Source organism: Telmatherina bonti (assembly GCF_933228915.1).
Source record: "Telmatherina bonti genome assembly, chromosome: 1".
In the NCBI taxonomy this organism is placed as follows: domain Eukaryota; kingdom Metazoa; phylum Chordata; class Actinopteri; order Atheriniformes; family Telmatherinidae; genus Telmatherina; species Telmatherina bonti.
The window spans coordinates 22,033,616-22,056,157 of NC_136619.1; the positions used below are offsets into that span (position 1 = coordinate 22,033,616).

The 22,542-nt window shown below is 38.3% G+C and overlaps 2 protein-coding genes across 2 annotated transcripts; both read left to right on the top strand.

Annotated features, from left to right (window-relative positions):
* Window positions 1-1,728: 1,728 nt before the first annotated feature.
* Window positions 1,729-3,628, top strand: prrg4 (proline rich Gla (G-carboxyglutamic acid) 4 (transmembrane); the record flags this gene model as incomplete). The annotated part of the gene is made up of 6 exons (XM_079261838.1): window positions 1,729-1,783; window positions 1,866-2,029; window positions 2,135-2,162; window positions 2,371-2,512; window positions 3,336-3,506; window positions 3,601-3,628. The coding sequence occupies 6 exons, from the start codon at window positions 1,729-1,731 to the stop codon at window positions 3,626-3,628; spliced, it is 588 nt and encodes a 195-aa protein (XP_079117964.1).
* Window positions 3,629-9,201: 5,573 nt separating this feature from the next.
* Window positions 9,202-20,397, top strand: qser1 (glutamine and serine rich 1). Its single transcript, XM_079242593.1, has 13 exons — window positions 9,202-9,622; window positions 11,518-11,627; window positions 11,759-11,896; window positions 12,021-15,326; window positions 16,053-16,357; window positions 16,817-16,933; window positions 17,016-17,149; window positions 17,241-17,428; window positions 17,529-17,660; window positions 17,771-17,868; window positions 18,302-18,448; window positions 19,110-19,205; window positions 19,325-20,397. The coding sequence occupies exons 1-13, from the start codon at window positions 9,513-9,515 to the stop codon at window positions 19,463-19,465; spliced, it is 5,022 nt and encodes a 1,673-aa protein (XP_079098719.1). The 5' UTR covers window positions 9,202-9,512; the 3' UTR covers window positions 19,466-20,397.
* Window positions 20,398-22,542: the final 2,145 nt, after the last annotated feature.

Consider the following 22,542-nt stretch of genomic DNA (forward strand, 5'->3'; position numbering starts at 1 on the left):
TTCTCCCTAAAATGTGAAAACTTAGTAAAAATATATTAAAAGAAAAAAAATACAGACAATCTACGTTTAACAAAAAAAAGTAACATGTAAAACTTGTAAAAAAGAACTTTTATCAAAGTAACAAACAAATGCCTTGTTGACTGCATGCTCCTTCCAAAGGAATATTGCAGAATCTTCAGAAAATGTCCAAATCTAAACCATCCTTCGCAATCTGCATCTCTTCTGGACTGTCACAGGTGCATGTTTGTCACCTGCTGGAAACTCCTACAAGGACGATACAACAGGATGTAAATTGAGGTACTTCAGATAAAGCAAAATATTTTTTCCACTCTTTTGTTATATTGTAAAAAAAACAAAACAAAACTTAAAATCATTATTTGCAAGGTGCAGAAGAAATACACAAAAATACAGGTTTGGAAATAAAATTTATTTTAAATAACATGATTTTTACAGTTTCACACACTTTGCAGCTAATTATGGTATGAAAAGCGTTGTCATTATGAACTACATACACAGTCTATAAAATCTCATTCTCGAATAAAAGTCATTTTTATTGATCTGAATAACCCTAACTTTTAAGAGGAGGAGAAAACAAATCACCCCAGTGAATTACACTCTACACCTTAGGAAGGCCACCAGGTCCCCTGATTGTAGCTATCAAGAGTTCAGATTTTTCCTTTATTTGTACCCCATGTATTTATCATTATAGTCCCAAGATAAGATCATTTTGCAGTTGAAATGTACTTACTGTTCCACACAACATTATGACATACTTTTGAACTTCATGAGCAAAACAAATATTTAACTTGGTAATTTACTAAGTGTATTTCCTCCTTATCCCTAAATTTGATTCGTGGTAAACCAGGTCAGGGGTGCCAAAGGCCAGTTCCACAGAGCTACTATCCTGCAACTTTTAGAAGCATCCCTTCTCCAACTCACCAGAATTAATTGAATGACTCCTTATCAGGCATTTGCAGAGCTGAATTACATGCTGATGAGGGAATTCAGCCATTTCAGACGTGCTGAAGGAGGTTTCAGGACTGGACTTGTTTACCTTTGATAGGAGCTCCGGGGAGGGAGTGGGGGTCACCGGCTACTAGCCCTACAAACAAAATAATTCGTACAAACTGATATTTACCTGGGAAAACCAGGTGCTCATCCGAATGCGTCATAATGATTTTTCCCGTCCCAAGTCTTTAGCCGCCATCTAGCGTTCAATTTATGCATACGGACTAATTTAAAAAGCCACTCACGGAATCGTAAAAGTAGGCGGAGCCTGGCTTTTACCTGTTGGCAGTAAACAGAAGTTGTTTTTTTTTCATAACTACCGAAACTGTCTTTCTGGATTAGAGACAACTTCCGCTTGAAATCGCTTATTTATACAAATGAGGAGCTGTTTTAAACCTGTGGACAGGAGAAGGATACATTTGCGAATACTCTTGGACGTTTGCCTACTTACTTTATCAGCTCCGGGAAGCACACCTGCCGCTCCTTCTGATAAATTTCACTTTGCTGCTGGTGAACTCTGCCCATTTTCATGCGACACGTTTCTACGTGGATAATGTGAAACACAGGATCCTGGTTTGCTAAAGGGGCAAGGTGGGATCTAAATTGCACTTTTTTTTTTTTTTTTTTTTTTTTACTATAAATTAGTGTTGGATGATCGTTTCCAGTTGCGTCATGTTATTCCACTTGTTAATACTACTTCAACTATTGAACGGTGGACACATGGCCTGTATGAGGAGATTACTCCCCAAACATGAAGGATCACAAGACCAAGAAGGTGAGGTGATTTTGATAAAGGATTACAAATGAATTCACATGACATTTCCAGATATTTTCCTGTCTCATCTCTTTGTTTACAGTGTTTGTCAATGGCGGGGAAGCCAACTCGTTCCTAGGTCGCCACCTGCTGTTTAACCGATTTGACTTTGAGATGTTCGTTCCTGGGAATCTAGAGAGAGAGTGTTATGAGGAAATCTGCAATTACGAGGAGGCCAGGGAGGTCTTTGAGAACATCCCAGATACAGTTGAGTGATGCCGTTCAATGTTATAAAATTATATTTTTTTAAAAAATCTCACCAGATTAACCTTGCTAATGACACTCCTTCTCTTTCACTTTCCATTTTTATAGGATGTTTTTTGGAAACAGTACACAGAAGGTCAGTAACACATATTTGAAAATAAAACAATTAAAATGTTTTGTGTGTGTGTATTTAATGTACACATATATATGTACAGTATACATAGATGTGTACACACTATATAATCTATTTATGTGTGTACTACACATAGTAGGCCTAGTAGGAACTTTGTTGTTGTCATGATACATGGAAATTAGTAACTTCTTTTGTTTGTGATGATCCTCAGCTAAAGGCCAGCAAAGTTCTCGGATTGATGTCGTTTCTCTTCTTGTGGGAATTATTACCGGTGCCGTGGCCATTGTTCTCATTGGTATCTTAATCTGGTATTTCTGTCAAGGCAAACACAAAAGTGCTTTAAGCCACCAGAGGTGAGTCAAAGGACCTTATTAATTCCTGCATATTTTGACTACACAGTCAAAGTGCCTCTGACAGAAACTTACCACTGAACATTTAGCACCTTCATATAAAGCCACAGATCCAGTCCCATGTTACACCTTTAAAGGCAGAAAAATTCCACATTTGATAAACTGGTCAGGCAGGAACTATATTTAAATAAAAATAAATAAATAAATAAAAAAAAAAAAAAAACAAGATGACAGTAAACATTATGGGCCTGAATCATAAATGGTTGGGAAGGCTATGTGTATTTCTTTTACACTGCTTGACTATTTATATAAAATTGTGCTCAAGAATGTGCCAACATCTCACATTAATCAGAACATATATGCAGTAAATGAACAAATTAAGTATCATGTTGTGAGGTGGAAATTAAATATGAGGTGACATTATACATCTTTAGATTTTATAAATCGGATCTTCTTAAGCTATTGGATAGAAATAGTGTACATACCTGTGTTAAATTGACTACATTTTAAATGGAAGAACACAAACTTGGAAGGTGAGAAAATACAAAGTTGTTAAAAAAATATATATATATATTTTTAAATGTTTTATGTGAGCCACAATCTTCAATAAGACATTTCCGGAAAGAAGTTTGACTTGAAACTGTGCCATTTTCCCAGAAATGTTTACCACTATTTTTGTGCAAGTTTCTCAGAAGCGGGTCATACAATAATGCATTTAAAAAAATATTTTAAATTTAGCTTGTAATAAGGTGGAAATTACCAAATATTTTATGATTGTACATAACATTTGACTGACATAACATGAACACTTGTACTCCACTCACAGTTCCATTCGAGCACATCATCGGAGGACTAATGCTCCCATAATCATGCAAAGGTTTGAAGAAGTCTCCCTACATCCCATGACCCCCTCAGTAGAGTCCCCTGATCTACCCTCCTATGAACAGGCAATTTTAAGAAGTGGACAACATGATGCTCAACCACCTCCCTACCCTGGGTAACTTTGCATATTCTTTACGTATTATAATGTAACATATGTAGTTTGTGATGTCGAATTTTTTATTATCTTTTTTTTTTTTTTTTTATTTTAGCTCAAGACCTGGGAGTGTTCGGCGGTAGTATCCTCAGGATGATGTATGTAACTGTCAACATCAGAGAGCATTTACACTGTAACAGTTTTCTGTCTTCATTTCTTCTCTTTATTGCTCCTATTAGGTATAATATTTTATTTTTTATTTTTACAAATATATTTCCTTTGGCTAAAAATGTCAAAAATAGGTAATAAAATATGGTAAGAAATTGGATAGGTTGTTGATATTTTTCAACATTTCTGTAGATGGGTTGTTCTGGTTTTTTTTGTTTGTTTGGTTTTTTTAACAATTTAATGAATCCCATGTCCAGAGTTTTTAATAGAATGTTTCATTAATTAGTTTCATGGATTTATTTATCATGTCAGCAACAAGCCTGTTGTCATAACTGATAACCACATGTGTGTGATGGAACACTGCTCTTCTGTAATTACATCAGTAAGACTAGAGAGCTTTCTTACAATGTGGATGGGAATGAATGGAATTCAGGTCTAGGCAGTTTTTCTTGAGTACAGTAATATTTTTTTGCTGTCGTCTTGTTACAGAGTATATTGTGGTCTAAATTCAAGTTTTTAAATGAAAACTTTTAGTCTTGACCTGCTCCTTTCTTTCTTTTTCTTTCCCACAATGTTCTTTTCCTTTGCCAAACTAAACCCCAACGCTTGTGTTTAAATGCGTTTATTTTCAGACCAATCATTGTTTTTGTTTGTTCTGTTTTTTTGTAGTTAATATTTTACAGGTGACAAACTAGTTTTGAATTTATTTATTTTTATCTTTTTTTATTTTATAAAGTTCTACATTGGTGGTGTCTCTTGAGACCAGCTATGTATAGTGCCTACTGGAGATGTAATTTTAACAACTGAGAGTGGCCAACCCACAATCCACACATGGATCTCTGTCTAAGAAGCTTTCTGACCTTAAAGACATGGGGGTTTGCCAATTGACAAGTAATGGAATGACTACTGAGTTAATTTACATAAAATATGGATTTGACAGTTTAATTTAAAAAGTGGAAGTGAGAAACTGGGAAAAATTATTTTCATTAGCATCTCTAACTCAAAATCTACTCTTACTGTAGTTTGCCACCAATATATTCTGCAACCAGTAGATAATTTAATAATTCATAATTATGCAAAATTTGGCACTCTTATAAATTGTTGTGATCTGAGCAACTTTCTTTTCTTTTTGTGTTTGTCCTTTTTTATCGCAACTATATGTTAATTTTTAAAACTGTTAAAATGTATCTGTGTGCAAGTGTTCCTCTTTTAAGACAGCTCATTGCTAAAAAACATTTTTCAGTTGTTTTCAGTTTGCTGCTTTTTATGAAAATGGAAAAAAAAAACTTTCATGTGTTGGAGTTAGAAAACTACTTTGGCAACACAGAAGCACTTAATATGATCAACATGCATACTTAAATTGCATTTCATGTCACAGAAGGTAATTTTATGAAGGTTCATGTTGATGAACAGCAATTCCTACAGAAGAAGGAAATGCTTAAAGTCCTCATAATTCTTAGCTTTGTTAGGAATATCATATTGAAATGTTATATATACATTTTTGTTGTTGTTTTACAATGTATGTTTATTGAAGTGTTCCTCTTGCATATGAAGCCATTGTTTTTGCTTGAGCATCAGTGCTGTAATGAATGAATAAATTAAATCTTGAATAGATGGAGACTATGGAGCTTAGCCTAAGCTGTTTTTCAATATCTAATTCATGCTGAGTATTTTTTAAAGACTATCGTCATGTTAAATAAAAATTAGCTGTAAAAGATGTAGCACTGTATAATCCCAATTCCAATGTAGTTGGGATATTAGGTAAAATGTAAATAAAAATAAAAACCAATGATTTGCACATTTTTTTAAACCTGCATTCAACTGAAAACACTACAAAGACAAGATATTTAATTTTCAAACATATCAACTTTGTTCACTCATTTTTAACTTGCTAACTTGAACACGTCTCAAAGAAACTAAGACAGGGACAGCAAAAGACTGAGAAAGATGAGGAATACTTAAAAACACTTGTTTTGACCATTCCAGGTGAACAGGTTAACTGGAAACAGGTGAGTGATTGGATATAAAAGGAGTATTCTTGAGCGACTCAGTTGTTCACAAGCAACGGTAGGCTGAAGTTTACCAATTTGTGAACAATTGCATGAACAGTCCAACAGTTTAAGAGTGTATCTTATTGTGCAATTGCAAGAAAATTAGGGATTCATCGTCTACAGTCCACAATATTAAAAAAAAAAAAAAATCAGAGATCCTCGAGAAGACTGCACATAAATAGCAAGGCTGAAAAAAAACATGTTTATTGCCCTGCATTAAAAACTGACACCATTGTGTAAAGGATATTACCTCAAGGATACAGGAACACTTCAGAAAATAGTTAACACAGTTCATTGCACATCAAGCAAGAATTGGTTTCCTTGTTTCACAAATGCTTATCAAATGTTAAAGAGAAAGGTAATGAAAACAGTGGTGAACATCCCCACATCCCAGTTTTTTGGGACATGTATAAAATTCAGAATAATGGACTATATGCAATAAATATGCTATGTTAATTGGTTTGAACATCAACTTTCGTCTCTTCCTATTCAGTTGAATATAGGTTAAGAAGAATCATTGTATTCTGTTTTTATTTTGGTTTTACTCAATGCCCTAACTTCATAAGAATTGGGGTTGTAGTTTCAACTTAAAACCATGATTTGGATGAGCATTTCATTTACAAGTGTTGATCATTTATGTCCTTGTGTGTGATTTGCAATTTCAAAATGGTTTCATGTTACTAGAGTGCACTGCAGAACAAGGTGTTTTGAAGCTGATCTGAAACAGCATTATTTGTTATTGAAATATTTTATAACACAAAATTATGTTTAAAATAAAGTTAATATTTTACTTTCATAATGCTTTTTTCTCTGTGTAATTGTGATCCTGGAAAAGACTTCTGTACAGTAATATCTGTACTTGGAATTTTAAAATATAAGTTGATATTTGCATATTTTCATTTTGACCTTCTATATTGTTCTGGAGGTAAGAAAACCCATCCAAACAGCATTTTTAAACGTCACCAGTACACACTTATTGATTTAGTTCCATCACTATTACACTTTGATCTTTGTTCAGATAGTTTGTTAAAATGGTAACAAATTAACCTTACAGGTGCTGTATGATGGATTTTATGACTGGTGAACTGGGAATGCATCCATTTCCTGTATTTCCCATAAAAGCAGTTGTTGCAGTTTACGTTACACAGTTACAACAAAATCACTTTATATAATAAAGGCATTTATATTTTAATGTGAATATATTTAATATTTTCCATGTACTAAATATGATAAACATAGTGAACCTTTTGTTGGACCTGCATTTTTTAGCTGTACACGATTTTCACAGTTACCTCACATGCAAAGTATTTGTATCCACAGAATTCTATTAATTTATGTTTTATTAATAAAATGTGGTCAGCATCAATCTCGATAAACAGCCAAGTATTTCTGAAACTTGACTTGGTTGGAACCTGAACCATACCAAATGCAGTTTTGAGTCACTGGCTTGTCATACCCGTGGTACTACATACATGTCAACGTGTATGCACTTTCACAAGTGAATGCAATGTACCTGTATTACCTGTTGTCTTTATGGAAATAATCTTTGTGTTTTAGAGCATGTGTCTAAAGGGGGAAGGTGTTATGTAAACAACTCAAGCATTGTACCAATTTCCTCTTTTAGGAGAGAAAATGTTACAATATAAAGTGCAGAATTCTAAATTTGAATTGGAATTACTGTATTTATTTTAAATTATTTACATCGAGACATAGAGAAGCTGCATTCAGCTTCTATGCTCCACATGTCTGGCACAAACTCCCAGAAAGCCTCAGATCAGCTGAAAAATTTTATTCAAATCCAGGTTAAAGACTCACCAGTTTTCAGTTGCATTTCAGTAGATTTTATTTGAAGTTATTTAATTTTTTTTTTTAAGTCCAAATCTGCTTTTATTTCTCTTAAGCTGGAACTGATTGTGATTGCAATAGTTTATATCTAATAATATTTCCTTTTCCTTTCTTGTTTTCATGTCTCTGTAAAACACATTGACTCATCCTGTTGTTGAATTGTGCCATACAAATAAATATGCCTTACCTTACTGTCTGGTAAACATTTGATCATAGCAAAAAGTCCATTTTGACTTTGAAACATAATTATCATGCTATCTGGGGGCTGTTGTGGGTCAGGAGGTAAAATGACCACCAACTGGTCGCATAGTTCTACTTAATCCCCATTTTCACTTAAACACATTGCAGAAGTAGAAGATATTGAATCCCACATTTATCTTGTATTGTTTATAATTTGTCACTTTGGATAAATGCTTAAATAAAGAAATATAAAATTAGTTTTCATACCTTCTCCACCCTTTTCAGGTTAATGGAATTTTTTACACCATGCAGCTGCCATTAAGTGATACAGACCATGACTGACTGGCATCCTAGTTGCAAAGAATTTAGATTTGTACTCACCAATCTATGATCATTCGTGTGTAGGCCTACTAGTATTACTCATGGGTTAAGAACATATAGTAAACCTGTTTGGGCCACTGGGAAATATGTCGGTTGATGGAGGAAAAACTTGTTTATGTCAAGTAATTTATTTACTGTCCCTAGTGGGAAACGTGATTACATACAGGTACTCGAATACAGCAGCACTATGTGAAACAATGAAGTATCCACTCGGACATTGTTATCCAAATCTTTAGATCATATAAGTTTTTAAGAAAATCAATGTAAATAAGTGTTTCTGTGTGCTGGTGTTGAACATTGTTGTTGAACATTGTTGAACATTGTTGAACTGGTGTTGAACGGGCCTCTGGGGGATGACTAAGACTGGTCCAGTAAGGGACTTACTGGGCAGAAATGGGACTGATGGCTTGTCAATAAATAAATAAATAAATAAATAAATAAATAAAAGATATGTCTGCATCTAAACACACATAAAAGGACAGTGCAGTGTTTAGTGAAAGCATCTGCAGGTTTTTACATGTTGTGGCTGCAGTGTCTGAAAAGTAATGTTGATAAGCTATTTCTGTTTAGGAAGCATGGCTTCACTAGGTTATTTAGTTATTTATTCATTCATTATTGTAGTAAATATTGTTCACTAAGGTCATGTTATTAATATGTCAATACAACTAAATAAAGAAACCCTAAGTGTAAACCTGGATATTATTTTCTGTAATGAGACTTGTTACATTTGGAGGACGCGGCAGGGGCTACAAAACGTCTTAGCCCAGTGACCCAACAATAGGTAGTGGTGCCCCTGGTAGTAACCAGTTAAGGGGGTAAAAGAGAAAAATATAATGGTTATTATTGATGCAGCAACAGACAAAGTTCCACACATATAAATAAACTGGGAGGAAGAAAAAAACTACAACGATTATGTACACAATTTATTGCATACAGGAGAAACATCCATCTTTCAAATTGAGCGCCACACCCCAAAGCAGCGTGGGGTTTCTTTAGGATCGTCACGTGATTGTTTCCGCGTGGCGAATCAACCATCGGATCAATCTTACCTCGATACTTAGTTTCTGGAGTAACGTGAGTTGTCCCTCTGTAGTGTGACACTTTCTCTTCTGTGGAAAGTTTAGGTTAGTCTGCTAGCTGCAGCCAAGTGTCCCAGCCGCACACACAGAAGTCTGCCAGTGGACTCCTCTCTATGACGGAAAAAGCACGAAAAATAACGAAATCACGCAGAGGGAGAGGTGATATTTTATCCGGGACATAGCAACTCGGTGGTCGTTGTCACGGACTGCACGGTGCTTTGACGGGACAGTCGACGCGGCTGCTCGCTGGGTCCGACCCGGGCTGCTACGATGTGTGTCCGCTGCTCCACGAAGCTCCGCTGGGGAAGGGAATCTTTCGCGGGATGATGGACAGGAACTACCCGAGCTCCAGCTTTACGGACGCGCTGGCTCCACCAGCACAGACCGCAGCTTCGTGGGCCTTTGACCGCGGCTCAGCTAGTATCAAGCCAAGGTAAAAGATGAAGGAGAAGGCGGGTCACCTTCCAAAGGAAAAATCGGTGATGGAAGGCCTAGCTGTGGTTTCGGAGAGCAGTGCAGGGGTCTTTGTGGTTGTCGGGGGACACTGCGGGAAGTGGAAAAAATGTTGAGTTTGTTCAGAGTTGCAGAGACTGACTTGTCGGTGTGTTCAGCTGTATGTTATTACCTCTCAACTCGCTAGTTTAGGTTAGCATACCGTGTCCTCTGCATGGCTATGCACACTAAACAGCTAAAGGGAGATAAATGTCATGTATATTTTCAGTTTACCGGTTTTGGTAGTTTTCTGTCATTTTATCGGCTCCCGGAGTTAACTCATAGATCCCTACAACCAAAACAAGAGAGGTGACTAGCAAATAATGCTAGCAGTTATTGTATGACAGCTCTGACATGTGAAGAAGTGGTGTTTCTTAAGGTGATGTGTTAGCATTTGTGTATATTTGTGCAGGTGCTGCAAATATAACAGTGCCATCCCTCTATTATAACTTAAATTGCAACCAACAAAGGTAATATAGCAGCAAACGTCCCCAAAGCTATAACATACATATATACATACATGCATAGTGATGTGTTTATGAGGTGTTACATTTACAAATAAAACTGTTGAATCTGTTGCAGATAATCAGTTACCGCTTTTAGTGCAGATAAAACCAGGCAACATATGTTGCATGAAAACAGAAAAGTTAACCATTCTCAGACAGAGTCGACCATAATGATCAATTACTTAAATAATTCCATGAATGTGCTGGAACAGTAAATAGACCTTCAGTTTTTGTGTATTGACTTTTTAAAGCACAGGTCTGAGGCTCTTGGTGAGGTGTTTAGATCTGCTTTGTGATTCATTCATTTTCACCATCTTTATAGTTGGTAATAAAAGAATAGCTACATTGGAAGATTTTGTATGGTGTTGGTGTGACAGAGGGTCCCATAAATAAACAAAGAGGCTTCCATTCAGCTCTTTTTCCTCTGGCAGTCACTGAAAGTGCAGTAGGCTGGAGGTCACCACTTAAGGTCAGCTTGACTACATGTGAGTACACCTGAGTATGTTTCAGGTTCTCACAAATTTTCCCTAAAGTGAGAATATAATTTGTCAGATTAAAAGATAAACATAACTAATTTTGTATTCTGTATATTAGTATAGCAAGAAAGAAATTCATAATAAAGGCTTACTTTTTAGGGTATTTGCCTTTGAGTACAGAGTAAATTGTCATCTAATGTAATCCTAGGTTTTAAAGTACTTTACACACACACACACACACACACACACACACAAAAAAGGAGGGGGGTAACTTTTTTACATAATTATTCTTAATATTTACAAGGGCTTTATTAATGGTTGCAAAATAGTATAAACTATCTCCAGCACATGGTATGAAATTTGTGATGCTTGTACTGTTATAAAGTATGAGTAAACATTTAGTGTTTTATGAAGCTGCTCTTGCTTTGCAAACAGGGTGTGGCCCTTCAGAGTTTTTTATTTTATTTTATTATTTATATTTTACTTGTTAACACTGAATACCTGAGAGAGTGTGACATTTATGTGTGAAGACAAAAGTCATTTACAGAGTTAATAAGTTAATTTATGAGCTTTGTTTAGACTTCGGATGATCCAAGGAGCTTCATTACTTATGTAATTCTGTAATTATTCTTTTTCAAAATGAGAATAAGTTTAATGGAAAAACTGGCCATCTACTAAACCTATATGAAAAGGCTTTGGTCTATTTAAGTGTCAGAGAATTCAGTCAGCCCAACAGTTGTATTTTCAGTGGATTGAATATCTCAGTACGCTGTATATGTCATCTTTAGCTGGGTGGCTTACTGTTGCTCCTGAAGAATAAAGCTCAAATGAAAATAGTCTGTTTTTGCACACAGTCCTAGTTATGGTGCAGCACACCTCGATGGCGAACTCCTCCAGCAGCAAAGCTACGCTTCCGCACACCAGCTTCCCAGCTACACTACAGCACACATACCTGCTGCAACAGGTGAGATATGGGTGCTCTCCGGTTTAGCTAAATAAAAGGCGCTTCTAGTGGCATCTACTTGTGCATATATTTTTGGTTTTAAATGCCAAGGCACTCTGTGATCATCTTTCCTTTTCTATTTTGACTGTTAGGAACGCTCGAGTCAAGCAGTAATACTCCTGTGACTTCAATCATGAGCTTCCTGTCAGCCATGGAGTCGAGAAGTCTTCAGGCTGGTCCTGTTAGTGCCTCATTGCTTCCTCCTTTTAGATCTCCATCTTGGCCTACTGGTGAGAATACATCAAGTTATATTTGTGATAAGAACAAATGATTCTGGCATTTTAGCTGTATCTTATTTCATAGTTTTTCAAAATGTAAAATTCTGTATTTATACCGTTTAATCTTTTCCCACAGGTTCCAGCACGTCCGCCACTGAGTTGTATTTGACTGGTGCCCTGCCTTCCACAGCCACGTTCCCCTCTCCTGCTGCTCTTCCATCCTATCAGCACACTGGTGCCTACCCTTCCAGGAGTTATGCTGCCAACTCTTCCCTGGCTCTCCAGGATCCTGCCTTCAGTACGTCCACCAATGGCCTGTTTTCTCACCATGATCCTTTGCTGCATCTCAAATCTAGCCAAGCAGTGCTTCCCACTGCTCTGGCTTTCAATCACCTCTCTGTCCCGTCTCTGGGCTCGACTCTGCCTGTGCAGTCCTCCACTTATCGCTCAGCTCAAGAGTCAGCTCCACATCTCCTGCAACCCCAGTTCAGCCTTCTTCCCACCGCCCTTCCTGCCCCTCATGCTGCCCCGCAGCCCTATGGGGCTACAATTTTCTCTGGCTCAGTTGAAAGAGCTCTTCAGCGTGAATGTAGTGTTATTAAACACCACCAAAGGCCTTCAAGTAGCCACATGGCCTCAGATCAGTTGCCCAATTCGGAGCACTCTTTACAAGGGTACTTTGGCTCTGGCAGCGAAGCGGATGTATCCTACCAGCAGGACTCATCCCGTCATACCCCAGTGTCTTGCAGTCCCTCCACAAGAGCAGACTCTTCTCAAGGGATTAACAGTTCCCCACAACCTAAAACAGACTGTGTAACACAAGTTTTTACATCCACTTTGTTGCTGAAAGCGAAAGACTTTGCTTCCAAGCTTGATCCACACTCTGCTGGGGATGAAGAGATTCACTCTCAAAACCTGACAAAAGAGTCTCCTGAGCATTATTCCACCTCTGCTCAGAAACAGAACTCAGTCATTTCTAATCAGCAGGCAGTCCAGCTATCAGGCCCAATGTCCAACAGTCTGCCTCAAACCTATATCACATCGCTCTCGCAGTCTCAGACCTCCCATTCCACCTCAGACAAACTCTCCTCTCTCTACACAACTCTTCCTTCCCTCCCAAGACACTCTGACAATGTGGCATCTGTCAGTCAAACCCATATTTACTCATCCACCCCAGGGCTGAGTCAAGAGCAAGAGATCCAGTATGGGGCACAGGTCCAGAGCTTGTGCCAAGGAAATCTTTCTGAGACCTACCCCACATCCCACTCTCAGGGAGCCTCAAGCTTAACTTTTACATCTCAGTCACAAGACCAAACTTCTGCAACTCAGTCCCAAAGTTACACCCCGGGCCAATCTCTAACCTCCTCTTACCCATCCACTTGTGTACAAAGTCTTCCCACGTCAACCTCTACGGTGGACTATACTCACATACGGGACTCAGTGGGAGGTAAAGCGCATAACACTCTGTCACAGCAGCAGACACAGCCCCTCAATGTTTTGTCGGTACCATTGTCTTCCTACTCTGCAACTCCTCAAGCCTTACAAAATAATGTCAGGTCCTCAGAACAGGACATAAAGCCGACATATGGCAAGCAGAAAATTGAAGAGCTTCCTCTTCAGGTCATAGAGGCTCTACAACAGGCATCCATGGTGTCTGCAGCTGATAACAGTATGACCTCTCACAACAATGTCATTTACGTTATGTCAAAAATGGATGATCACAAAATGCATAGTGTTATTCGAAGCAATTCACATACTGATGATCAACTCATGGCTGTAGGTCATAGAAATGCAGTCCAGGTAAAAGATGAACAGATGGATTCTAGAAACCAACAGCAGATTCATTTAGGTAGTGCCAGTAGTGCTGAATCTACCAATGTGAGAACTATAAACTCCATTATTGTTCCCTCTCTTTGTTCAGAGCAGCTTGAGCAGCACCCGCTTCAGCTCAGATCTCATGAGCCACATCAACAAAACCAGCAGACCCATACTCAGTCCCAAAATCAAAATTCAGCAGCCCACACTCAGTTTATCACAGTCCCTAGCACCCAGGTTCTCCTTGAACCCAATCACATGATTCTGGTCCAGCAGCCTCTTTTACACTGTGGTCAGAATACTTCAAAGTTAGTATCAGTGCAAGGTGTCCAACCAGCCCAGGGAATGGGCCCAGTTCATGTCCAGTACCTTCAGATGGATCGAGACCTGCTGGGTTCCAGTGTCACTGAAGCCCACAGTCAACAGGGCACAGCAGTGTCTGAGCCGAGTTCAGAATGCTCTTCTTCCTCCAAACACCACTACAGTCAGACGGCAAATCCACAGACAAACGAAGCCAAGAACCACTTTGCTCTGAACTCCATTTGTTTTCCAGATTCGATGCTTCTGGCAGATGAGAGAAATATTTTATCAAATGTTGATGACATTCTGGCTGCCACCGTGGCAGCCTGTGGCGTCACACCACAAGACTTTGTTAAGGCTGCATCTTCTGCTGAGGCTGAAATGGCGGCGATGGCAAGTCCTGTTGATTCTAAAGGACATCTCCAGACTGTGGATTTAAGACACATGTCACCAAGTTTCTCATCAACACAACATCCGGTTATGAACAACCCTAACTGTCAAACCATCAGTATGGCGCTAAACGGGGCTCATATAACTAGAGACTGTCAGAGTCAGCCCGTTCACCACAGCAATACTTCTGAGCTCGACACAAATGAGGATGGAAGAGGCTCAGAAAATGAATATCACTCAGCTGGGCAGGTGTTTGATTCCTCAGATGTTCATAACAGAGTCAAAGGCAACACAAAAAGTGCTGATACAGAAAATGGCCTCATGGAATATCCAAACGGTGAGGACTCTCCCAAAAAAAAGGCTCGCTCCAAATCTTTGACCAAACAAGGAGTTCCCGATGATGATGGGGGATTAACACGAGCAGCCAAGCGCAATGTGCAAACAAAACGACAAAACCCCAAGAGTGGTGATGTCAATTCTCCGTCTGCCTCACACAATACATACGATGGTTGTCCACAACAAGAGAGAATCCGGCAGAAGATTCGCGAAGTGGAAGAGAAACAGCCAGAAGTCAAAACTGGGTTTATTGGTTCCTTCCTTGACTTTATCAAATCTGGTCCCAAACAGCAGTACTCTCAAAGTCCTGCACGGACAGTTAGTCGCCCAAGAAAGCCCTCCACCTCATCTAAAATGGGCACCTTGCCCTCTTTGCCTCCCAAAGTTCAGACACAACCAGGGCCTTTGCTTTCCCAGGAGAGCCCAGGATTAAGCTCTCAGCAAAAACGTCTGGATGAGGATCTGCAAAAGAACTTAGAGACGCTGCCAACCTTCAGCTCAGATGAAGAGGAGAGCACTGGGAAGAACCAAGCTCTGAGAAACAGTATCAGCTCAGCCCTTTCATCACTGGATGAATCTTCTGATCAGAAGACAAGAACAGGTAATAACATACCTACACTGAGCAGGATACATATATCTTTTTTTTTTTTTTTATCAGAGCAGCCTATAAGCATGTTGTCTAAGCATAAGTAGTTTTAAAAGAACTTATTTTGCGCGTGAATCATGAATGGCTTTATTGCAAACTATCTGCTCAAACAACAGGTGGGATATAAGAGGCATTCATCATCAGTTGTTGCTACCTGACAGTTTTTTTCTTCAGCACCACAGACGTATTGCTGGCATTTGATACCCAGCTGTGTCAGTGAAGAGTAGATTCCCAGGAATTTAGTGAATAGTGAAGACATTGGGCAGGATGCTGTGCTGTCTTACACATTCATTAAGTCTTACACATTACTTACACACTCACACATACTTCATTTCATTTCTGGAGAAAAGCTTTGGCTTGTAGCCACTTTTTACGTAATCAATAGCAAATGAGTGGATTGTTGTTGTTCTTATTTTGTCTTAATAATTTGGATTATTATCGTCTTGACATGAAAGCCTGACATTGTTTAATACACTTAAATCTGTTCAATTAAATGTTTTGCTTCTTGTCACTTTTTGTGCTTAACACTGAAACAACACTTGCCTTTTGTTTGGATTTACTTTCTCATGTTTAATAAGTTAAGATAAAATACATTTTTAATTTTTTTTTTTTTTTTTTTTTTTTTTTTTACCTTTCTTTAAATGTTTTTTCTTCATGTTTTCATTTTGAACCCTTCTCCAGATAACCAAATCCAAGGTTCAATCTCAAAGCCAGACCAAGTTCCCATCATGTCACACACTGTCTCGCAAGCCTGCTTGCTGCAGGCAACCACTCCTGCACCACCAGCGAATGCAGTCCCTGGAGGGACGACATTTGTGACCAAAGAGGATTATAGAGAGACTCCATCGGGCCAGCTGGCTGTACAGTTGATGAGTGTGGCTATGGAGGGGCTGACCGATGAAGAGCTGTCTGACAGCGGAGGAGAGGGAATGTATCGCGAGAGAGATGAGTTTGTTGTCAGGAATGAGGATATTGAAACCTTGAAGGTAAGTTAAAGCTTAAAAATAACATGTAAATTGGTGATGAGTGGCGTTGTGAACGTTCACTCTTCTCAAGAGCTGATTAGCCAAGAAAACCAGTTCACATGTATTATTCATACTGCTCACATTTTAGAACCAAGTTCCCAATCTTAAAAATAATCTGTTTTTGTTTTTTGTTTTTTCGTATTTAGCTAAATTGTTTGTAGTTGAGAAAGTTGTGTTTATAAAGATGCTTGTTATAAACGTTGACTATGTTGTATCAGAGGTTTGTTGGGGTGTAGTTATGTTGATGAAGCATCTGTTGCTGAAGTTGAATTTGCAACTGTACCTGGTCCAAATATGCCCTCATGAGTCTTGCTTATGTTTCTATTTTAACATACTTTTTTTTTGTTTCCAATTACTTATATTTGAAGTGCTAGCACATATTGAAGTGCCCTCTATGCTGTGTCCCCCTGATGTGTCCAGGTGACAATGAGGGAGGGGAGTGAACCACCAGCGATCTGGAAAGTCCAGAAGGCTTTGCTGCAGAAATTTGTGCCTGAACTTAGAGATGGAAAGAGAGTCTTCTCTGCCACAAACAGTGTAAGTTAAACACGTTGTTGTATGTGTGAAGTATTGATCATTCATATTAGAGAAAGTAACATTGTTTTCTTTGTGTATGTAGTATCTTGGATATTTTGGTGATGCCAAGACCATGTACCAGAGAGTGTACGTGAAGTTTTTGGACACAGTTAACAAAAGGGAGTACGTGAGAGTGTGTAGTCGGAAGCCACGCTGCAAGCCAATGAACTCCCTAAGGTACGCGTGAAACACTCGCTGATGGAGTTTTATAGTTTTATTGATGAAATGGCTCTGTTGTGTTTTTAACTGCTCTTGTTTTCCTTCACAGGGGTGTTCAGGTGAAAACATTGCTGGGCTTGACGGCTTCGCCTTCTGCAGCTTTTCAGAGCCAAAAGCCACGGCCCAAACAAGTAAAGTCAAGGGCAGAGCCGCCACCTAAGAAGAGGCGGAAATGGAAGGATGAGCTGTCACCCACTGCTTCAGAATCATCCACAGAAGAAGCTGGCGAAGATGATGGTAAAGAAGCCTTTTAACTTTTTTCCTTGAAGACTGGTTTGGAAACAAAATTTTATGACTTTGATCTCTTCATACTCTCACTTCTAATACACACTCTCAGAGTTAAATCCTTCATGTTCCTCACGGCTCCTCAACACCCGAACCATGAAGGAGACATTCAGGAGCTTCGTGGAGCTGCTCATCAGCATCGCCTTAGATGAAGATGTCTTGACAGCACTTGAGAGAGCCAAAGGTGAGCAGTCCACAGTTTGTATATTGAGAGCTAGTAATGTGATTTAGGTCGGTTAAACAGTTCAGGATCTTATTACTTGTCTTGTGTGACTTGTATATGATTTGTTTCAGATGAACTGCTGCTGCCACATATGAAAAGAGTAGACGGTATGATCACTGACAGCAGAAAACGGCTGCTTCACAAACTGCACATAGGGCAGGTCTTAAAGGTGAGTTTATGTGAGAAAACGAAAATTGGAAGTTGTCTGTACTGTAGGGCTAATTTTGAAAAGAAATTATAGTTTGACAGAAACTCCCTGTGGAATGACTGTAATTTCCAGGCTATAGAGCGTACCTGGGTATAAGATGCACCTGAATGTAAGCTGCACCTGCGCCGAGCATGCAACAGCTCTATTTCTATTTGGAACAGCCACATAGATCACATTTAACTTAAAGGCTGCATCATATGCATTTCTTCTTGTGTTTTCCATGATTAGGGTGTGTGCATAACGTACAAAATAACTTGCAAGTCAGTAAAATCTATAAACCAGCCACATCATTGTTTAAACCACAGGATTCAAACCATGTGAAAAAAGGGAAATTATGGCATTTTGATGAAAAAGATTAACGTATCAGTAAATCCTAACTACTTGTGTTTTTCAGACAGCTCTAGACACCTTCCCAGAGATATCAGTGGTGACTGAACTGAAGAAGGATGGGGAAACTCCTGCCTTTAAAGTTCGTCTCAGTGGAAAGGCCTACAACAAGAAGACTATGAAGCCCTGTAAGATGCCTAGCAAGGTGCCTCAGGTGAGACAGGATCATGGGTATGGTCATTTAATCATAAAAAATGTCCCCCTATTGTCTTTTGTGAAGTGCTTCACTGCAGAAACCCAGTCTTAAAAAAAAAACCAAGAAAAAATATACGAAAATTAGGTAAATGTTGCTTAAAATAAGATAAATTATCTGCCAACAGAACAAGAAAATTTGGCTCGTCAAGACTTCCCAAAACAAGTAAAAATACTCTTAAAACAAGAGGAGTTCTCTGGCATAAAAACTAAGGAAATAAGAATTATCTTACCTTTAAAAAAATATGCATATGTGTACTCAATTTAAGATTTTTAATCTTACTTAGATTTAAGTTTTTGCAGTGTTTTCTTTGATGTTGTTGAATTTAAGAAAAAATGGTGGAAATCATCCATAACAACCTAGAAAAGGATAATCATGCTACAGAAAAATCAACCAAAAATGTTCTCCTACCTTTCAGTAAGGATGTGTTTTCCAGGTTTACGTTTGGTGAGAGTCATTATTTGTCCAGGAGAGGGCAGAGTGTCACCGTTTGTTCTTCTTCATATCTCTGCACTGTACTGAAGCCACTATTAACCGTTCTGCATCCATGCTCATTATCATGAGGGGAAAAGTATCAGATGTCCTGGAGGCATTGTAGTTGACCTTCCTTTTTTTTCCACAGGAGTTTACAGTGGACCAGCAGAAAACTCAGTGGTTTTCTTTGTACCACTCTTTGCAGCATTATAAATACCACACGTACCTCATGTGTAAAGATGAGGTAAGGCATTGTTGTGAATATGTCTGTAATATTTAAACAGTTTAACATTAGATGCAAATTACTCTGGTGAAACTTTTCTTTAGTGTGCTTTCTAATATCTTGTACTCATGTTTGTGCAGATTGCATCTCTGCGGATGCAGGCAGGCGACCTGAATCAAGAGGAGACGGTACAGAGGTGTCTGCAGAACGGCGCTTGGGTTGAGGGGCTGTTTGATCGCTTTGGGGAGCTAATCAATCAAGTGCAGCAGGTCTGCAGATGATTTAGCTTTAGCACACTTGTTTAAAAATCGAGAAACAAAAACATCAAAAGTTGGGTCCTTGACGATGAGAGGACACCTGTTAATCAAAATTAAGTGATGGAGTTTATCTCGCCTTCCAGCCACTGAGATGTCAAGAGTGAAAGAGACCCCAGAAAAACTTACTGTATTCAAGCAGAAAGGAATAACTTGATCACAAGAGGACAATGATTTTGTTATGGGGAGCAATTTTTAAGACTTTCATTTATCATCTCTCCTATTTTTTGTAGGTTTTTGTAGTTTTAAAAGCCCACTTTTTTGGGCCTTTTCATAGATTTATATAGACTTTTTTTTTTATTATCCCCCTTCTCTCCATTAACAACACAACATAACACTGAGTGTGCACTAGATAGAAAGCAATCAGCATAGGATGTAGAACAAATAAAAATGCAGAAATCTGATTGCCTGTCATATTAACAAGTCGTCATCAGTCATTTAAGTAGGCTCATATACAGATTTGATTTATTGTAAAATAAAAAAAAAAACATTTATATTATATATAACTTTAGTTGCATACTGTTTGTAAAACATTTGTTTTGATATGGAGTGCCAATTTAAATATATGTATTGTACATTTTGTATAAAAGAAAAGGAGTGTGGGAACTGCAGCAACTCTTAAAAAACTGAGCGACTGCAAACTGGATCTGTGTTGTGGTCTAACTTGTGAGCACCCTTTTGCACCTAAGATACATTTTCAAAACGCTGCTTTTATTCTAGTCAGACAGAAATCATTAACTTGAATTATTTTAGGATAAAATAAAATAATTAAAAGTTGTCTCTATACTGTTTTACATACATAGCCCACATTTTATTACAAATATATATTTTTCACGGAATAAAATATTATACTTTGTTCATTACGGTTTTTAAGATGTTTTTTCATTGTCTTTTCACAGTCCTCTACAAATGACCCTTTGGGAGTCAGTAACAAGTTTTGTGATATTAAAACTGAGCTATAAAAATGCAGTTTGTAAATAAAATGACACATGTACTAGGTATATATTTTGGTGTGTTGTGTGCTGTATGCATTAGTGGATAATCCTCCATGTGCATGAGTTTGAGAAAAGGCTCATTTTTTTACAGGCATGTTGGTATACAAACAGATTTCCAAATTGTATATAGGATACAAAAATGGGCCTGAATGATAACACAAGCTCAGATCGCTTTTGTTGTTGAAGCGTATGAAGTTTGTAGTTGAACTCCTTTTTTCCTCATAGAAACAACATTGCTTATTGAGCTATAATCAGCAGGAATAAACCAGAAAACACACACTTCACTTTTTATATTTAGAAAAAAAAAGAGCACCAGAAAGTCAAGTCTTTAAAACAGCAGCACAGGTCCATAGTTCTCATTCTGCATATGTAACAGTGCAGACGGGTCAGTTAAAGTTCAGCATCACCTGCCGGCTGGAGTTAGGTTAATATTGGTTCACATCCTTCAGTGACACACAGCATGACGAAAAAGCTGGCGATGCTCGCCCACAATACTCTCATGACCCAACGATTCAACTTCAGCAGGGTGGCTGACTGTCGTCTGAAAGGGTCTTGGAGCTGTTGAATAAAATATGATTGTGGAGCCACAATGAAAAAAAGAAAAAGACCAGCAATCTCCAAAAGACAAAAGTGTCTCTGTGATGCAGCAACAGCGCTGTGAGGAAACCACTGTCCTCTGTCCTTTAGCGCCACAGAGGATCGGGGGCGGAGGACTGTCCTATCAGCCGGGCGTTTGGGATTCCAGCAGGGGCACAACTGGTTGGGACAGATACTGAGCGTCTGCTCTCCAGATGAAAAGCATATGAATTTTAATGCACTGCATTGTTCCATATGTGGGAGATGGACTGTGAGGGCCCTTCAGGCTGCTTAAGAATGTGAGAAGGGCACAGAAACAGGATGGCTGTGCGTTGCATAAGACTGCAAATCCCCAGCAGTTTATTGTGTTTTAAACTATCCCCTTGTGGAAGTTTATTTTCTACTGAGGACATAAAGTAATAAGAGGATGTAGTTTTGTACTTCAAGAGTCATGCAGCAACACACCGGCTGTTCATGCAACAGAATCCAGTCTGGGGGAAATATTTGGATCCAATACAGCAGTGGAGGGGACGTAACATTTTATTCCTATACTAATATAAACGACTATATTTTTTCAAGAGCTATAGTGAGATTTAATTTAGAAACCTGTAAGATTAACTGATAAAAGAGTATATTATAAAATATTAAAACAGTAGCTGCTAAGCATTTTCATTTTGAACGCCACCTCCTGGAGAAAATTGCTCAGATTATTTGTCATCAAATTAACTGTAAACAACACCTAACCAACACTGTGTGACCAGTAAGCATGAAGGAGAAAGAAAGGGCAACATGCAAAGCTTTCTGGGAACATGGAGAGCATTACAAGAGTAAATATTGATCTGACCTTTCAGGCTTGAGTTTTGGATTGTACTGATGACTCCCTACCAGTCTCATTGTGTTGCTGTACAAGTGTCACTCTTGAGGCACTGAATGAGACTCGGTGGCCAGTTTACAAAATACCTGAACATCAGATTGCAGCACATTCATCTGAAGAGTTGTAAAACCAGTTTCACCCTCATTCATTATGTTTCAGTATGGTTTTCATTCAGACTGCCTTCCTTTTCCTCTGTTGCATGTGGACTTAGCAGAAGAAAAAGCTGAGCCTATTCCCTCCTGTGTCAATACTTGATGTGTGATGACCCCCGCAGTAGTCAGTTTCCAGTCATTTTTATATTTTTTATTTTTAGTGAAAATGTCAAATATGTTGAAAATATATTGTTTTTGGTAATGCAAGAAATAAGCTACATAATTTAGAATAATTTAGAACCTTCTACTTTCCTGGACTGTACAATTTTGTGCTTTAAGACCAACACCTTAACCCATGAGCTGCTGGCTGATAAATGCTCTTTAACTGTAAGAAAACTAAACAAAGGTGGTGACGTCAAAACCAAATTAATGGAGTTACAAGACACATCAAAAGTTCAACAGACGTAGTTTCTGTCGCAGGTGTAAGTCAAACATGAAAACACTTAA

Bases quoted from the DNA above. Each gene is read 5' to 3' on its own strand.
- qser1 (XM_079242593.1), top strand. From the start codon at position 9,513: ATGATGGACAGGAACTACCCGAGCTCCAGCTTTACGGACGCGCTGGCT. The intron at 11,628-11,758 runs GTGAGATATGGG...TTTGACTGTTAG, and splicing joins ACACATACCTGCTGCAACAG to GAACGCTCGAGTCAAGCAGT. The intron at 11,897-12,020 runs GTGAGAATACAT...CTTTTCCCACAG, and splicing joins ATCTCCATCTTGGCCTACTG to GTTCCAGCACGTCCGCCACT.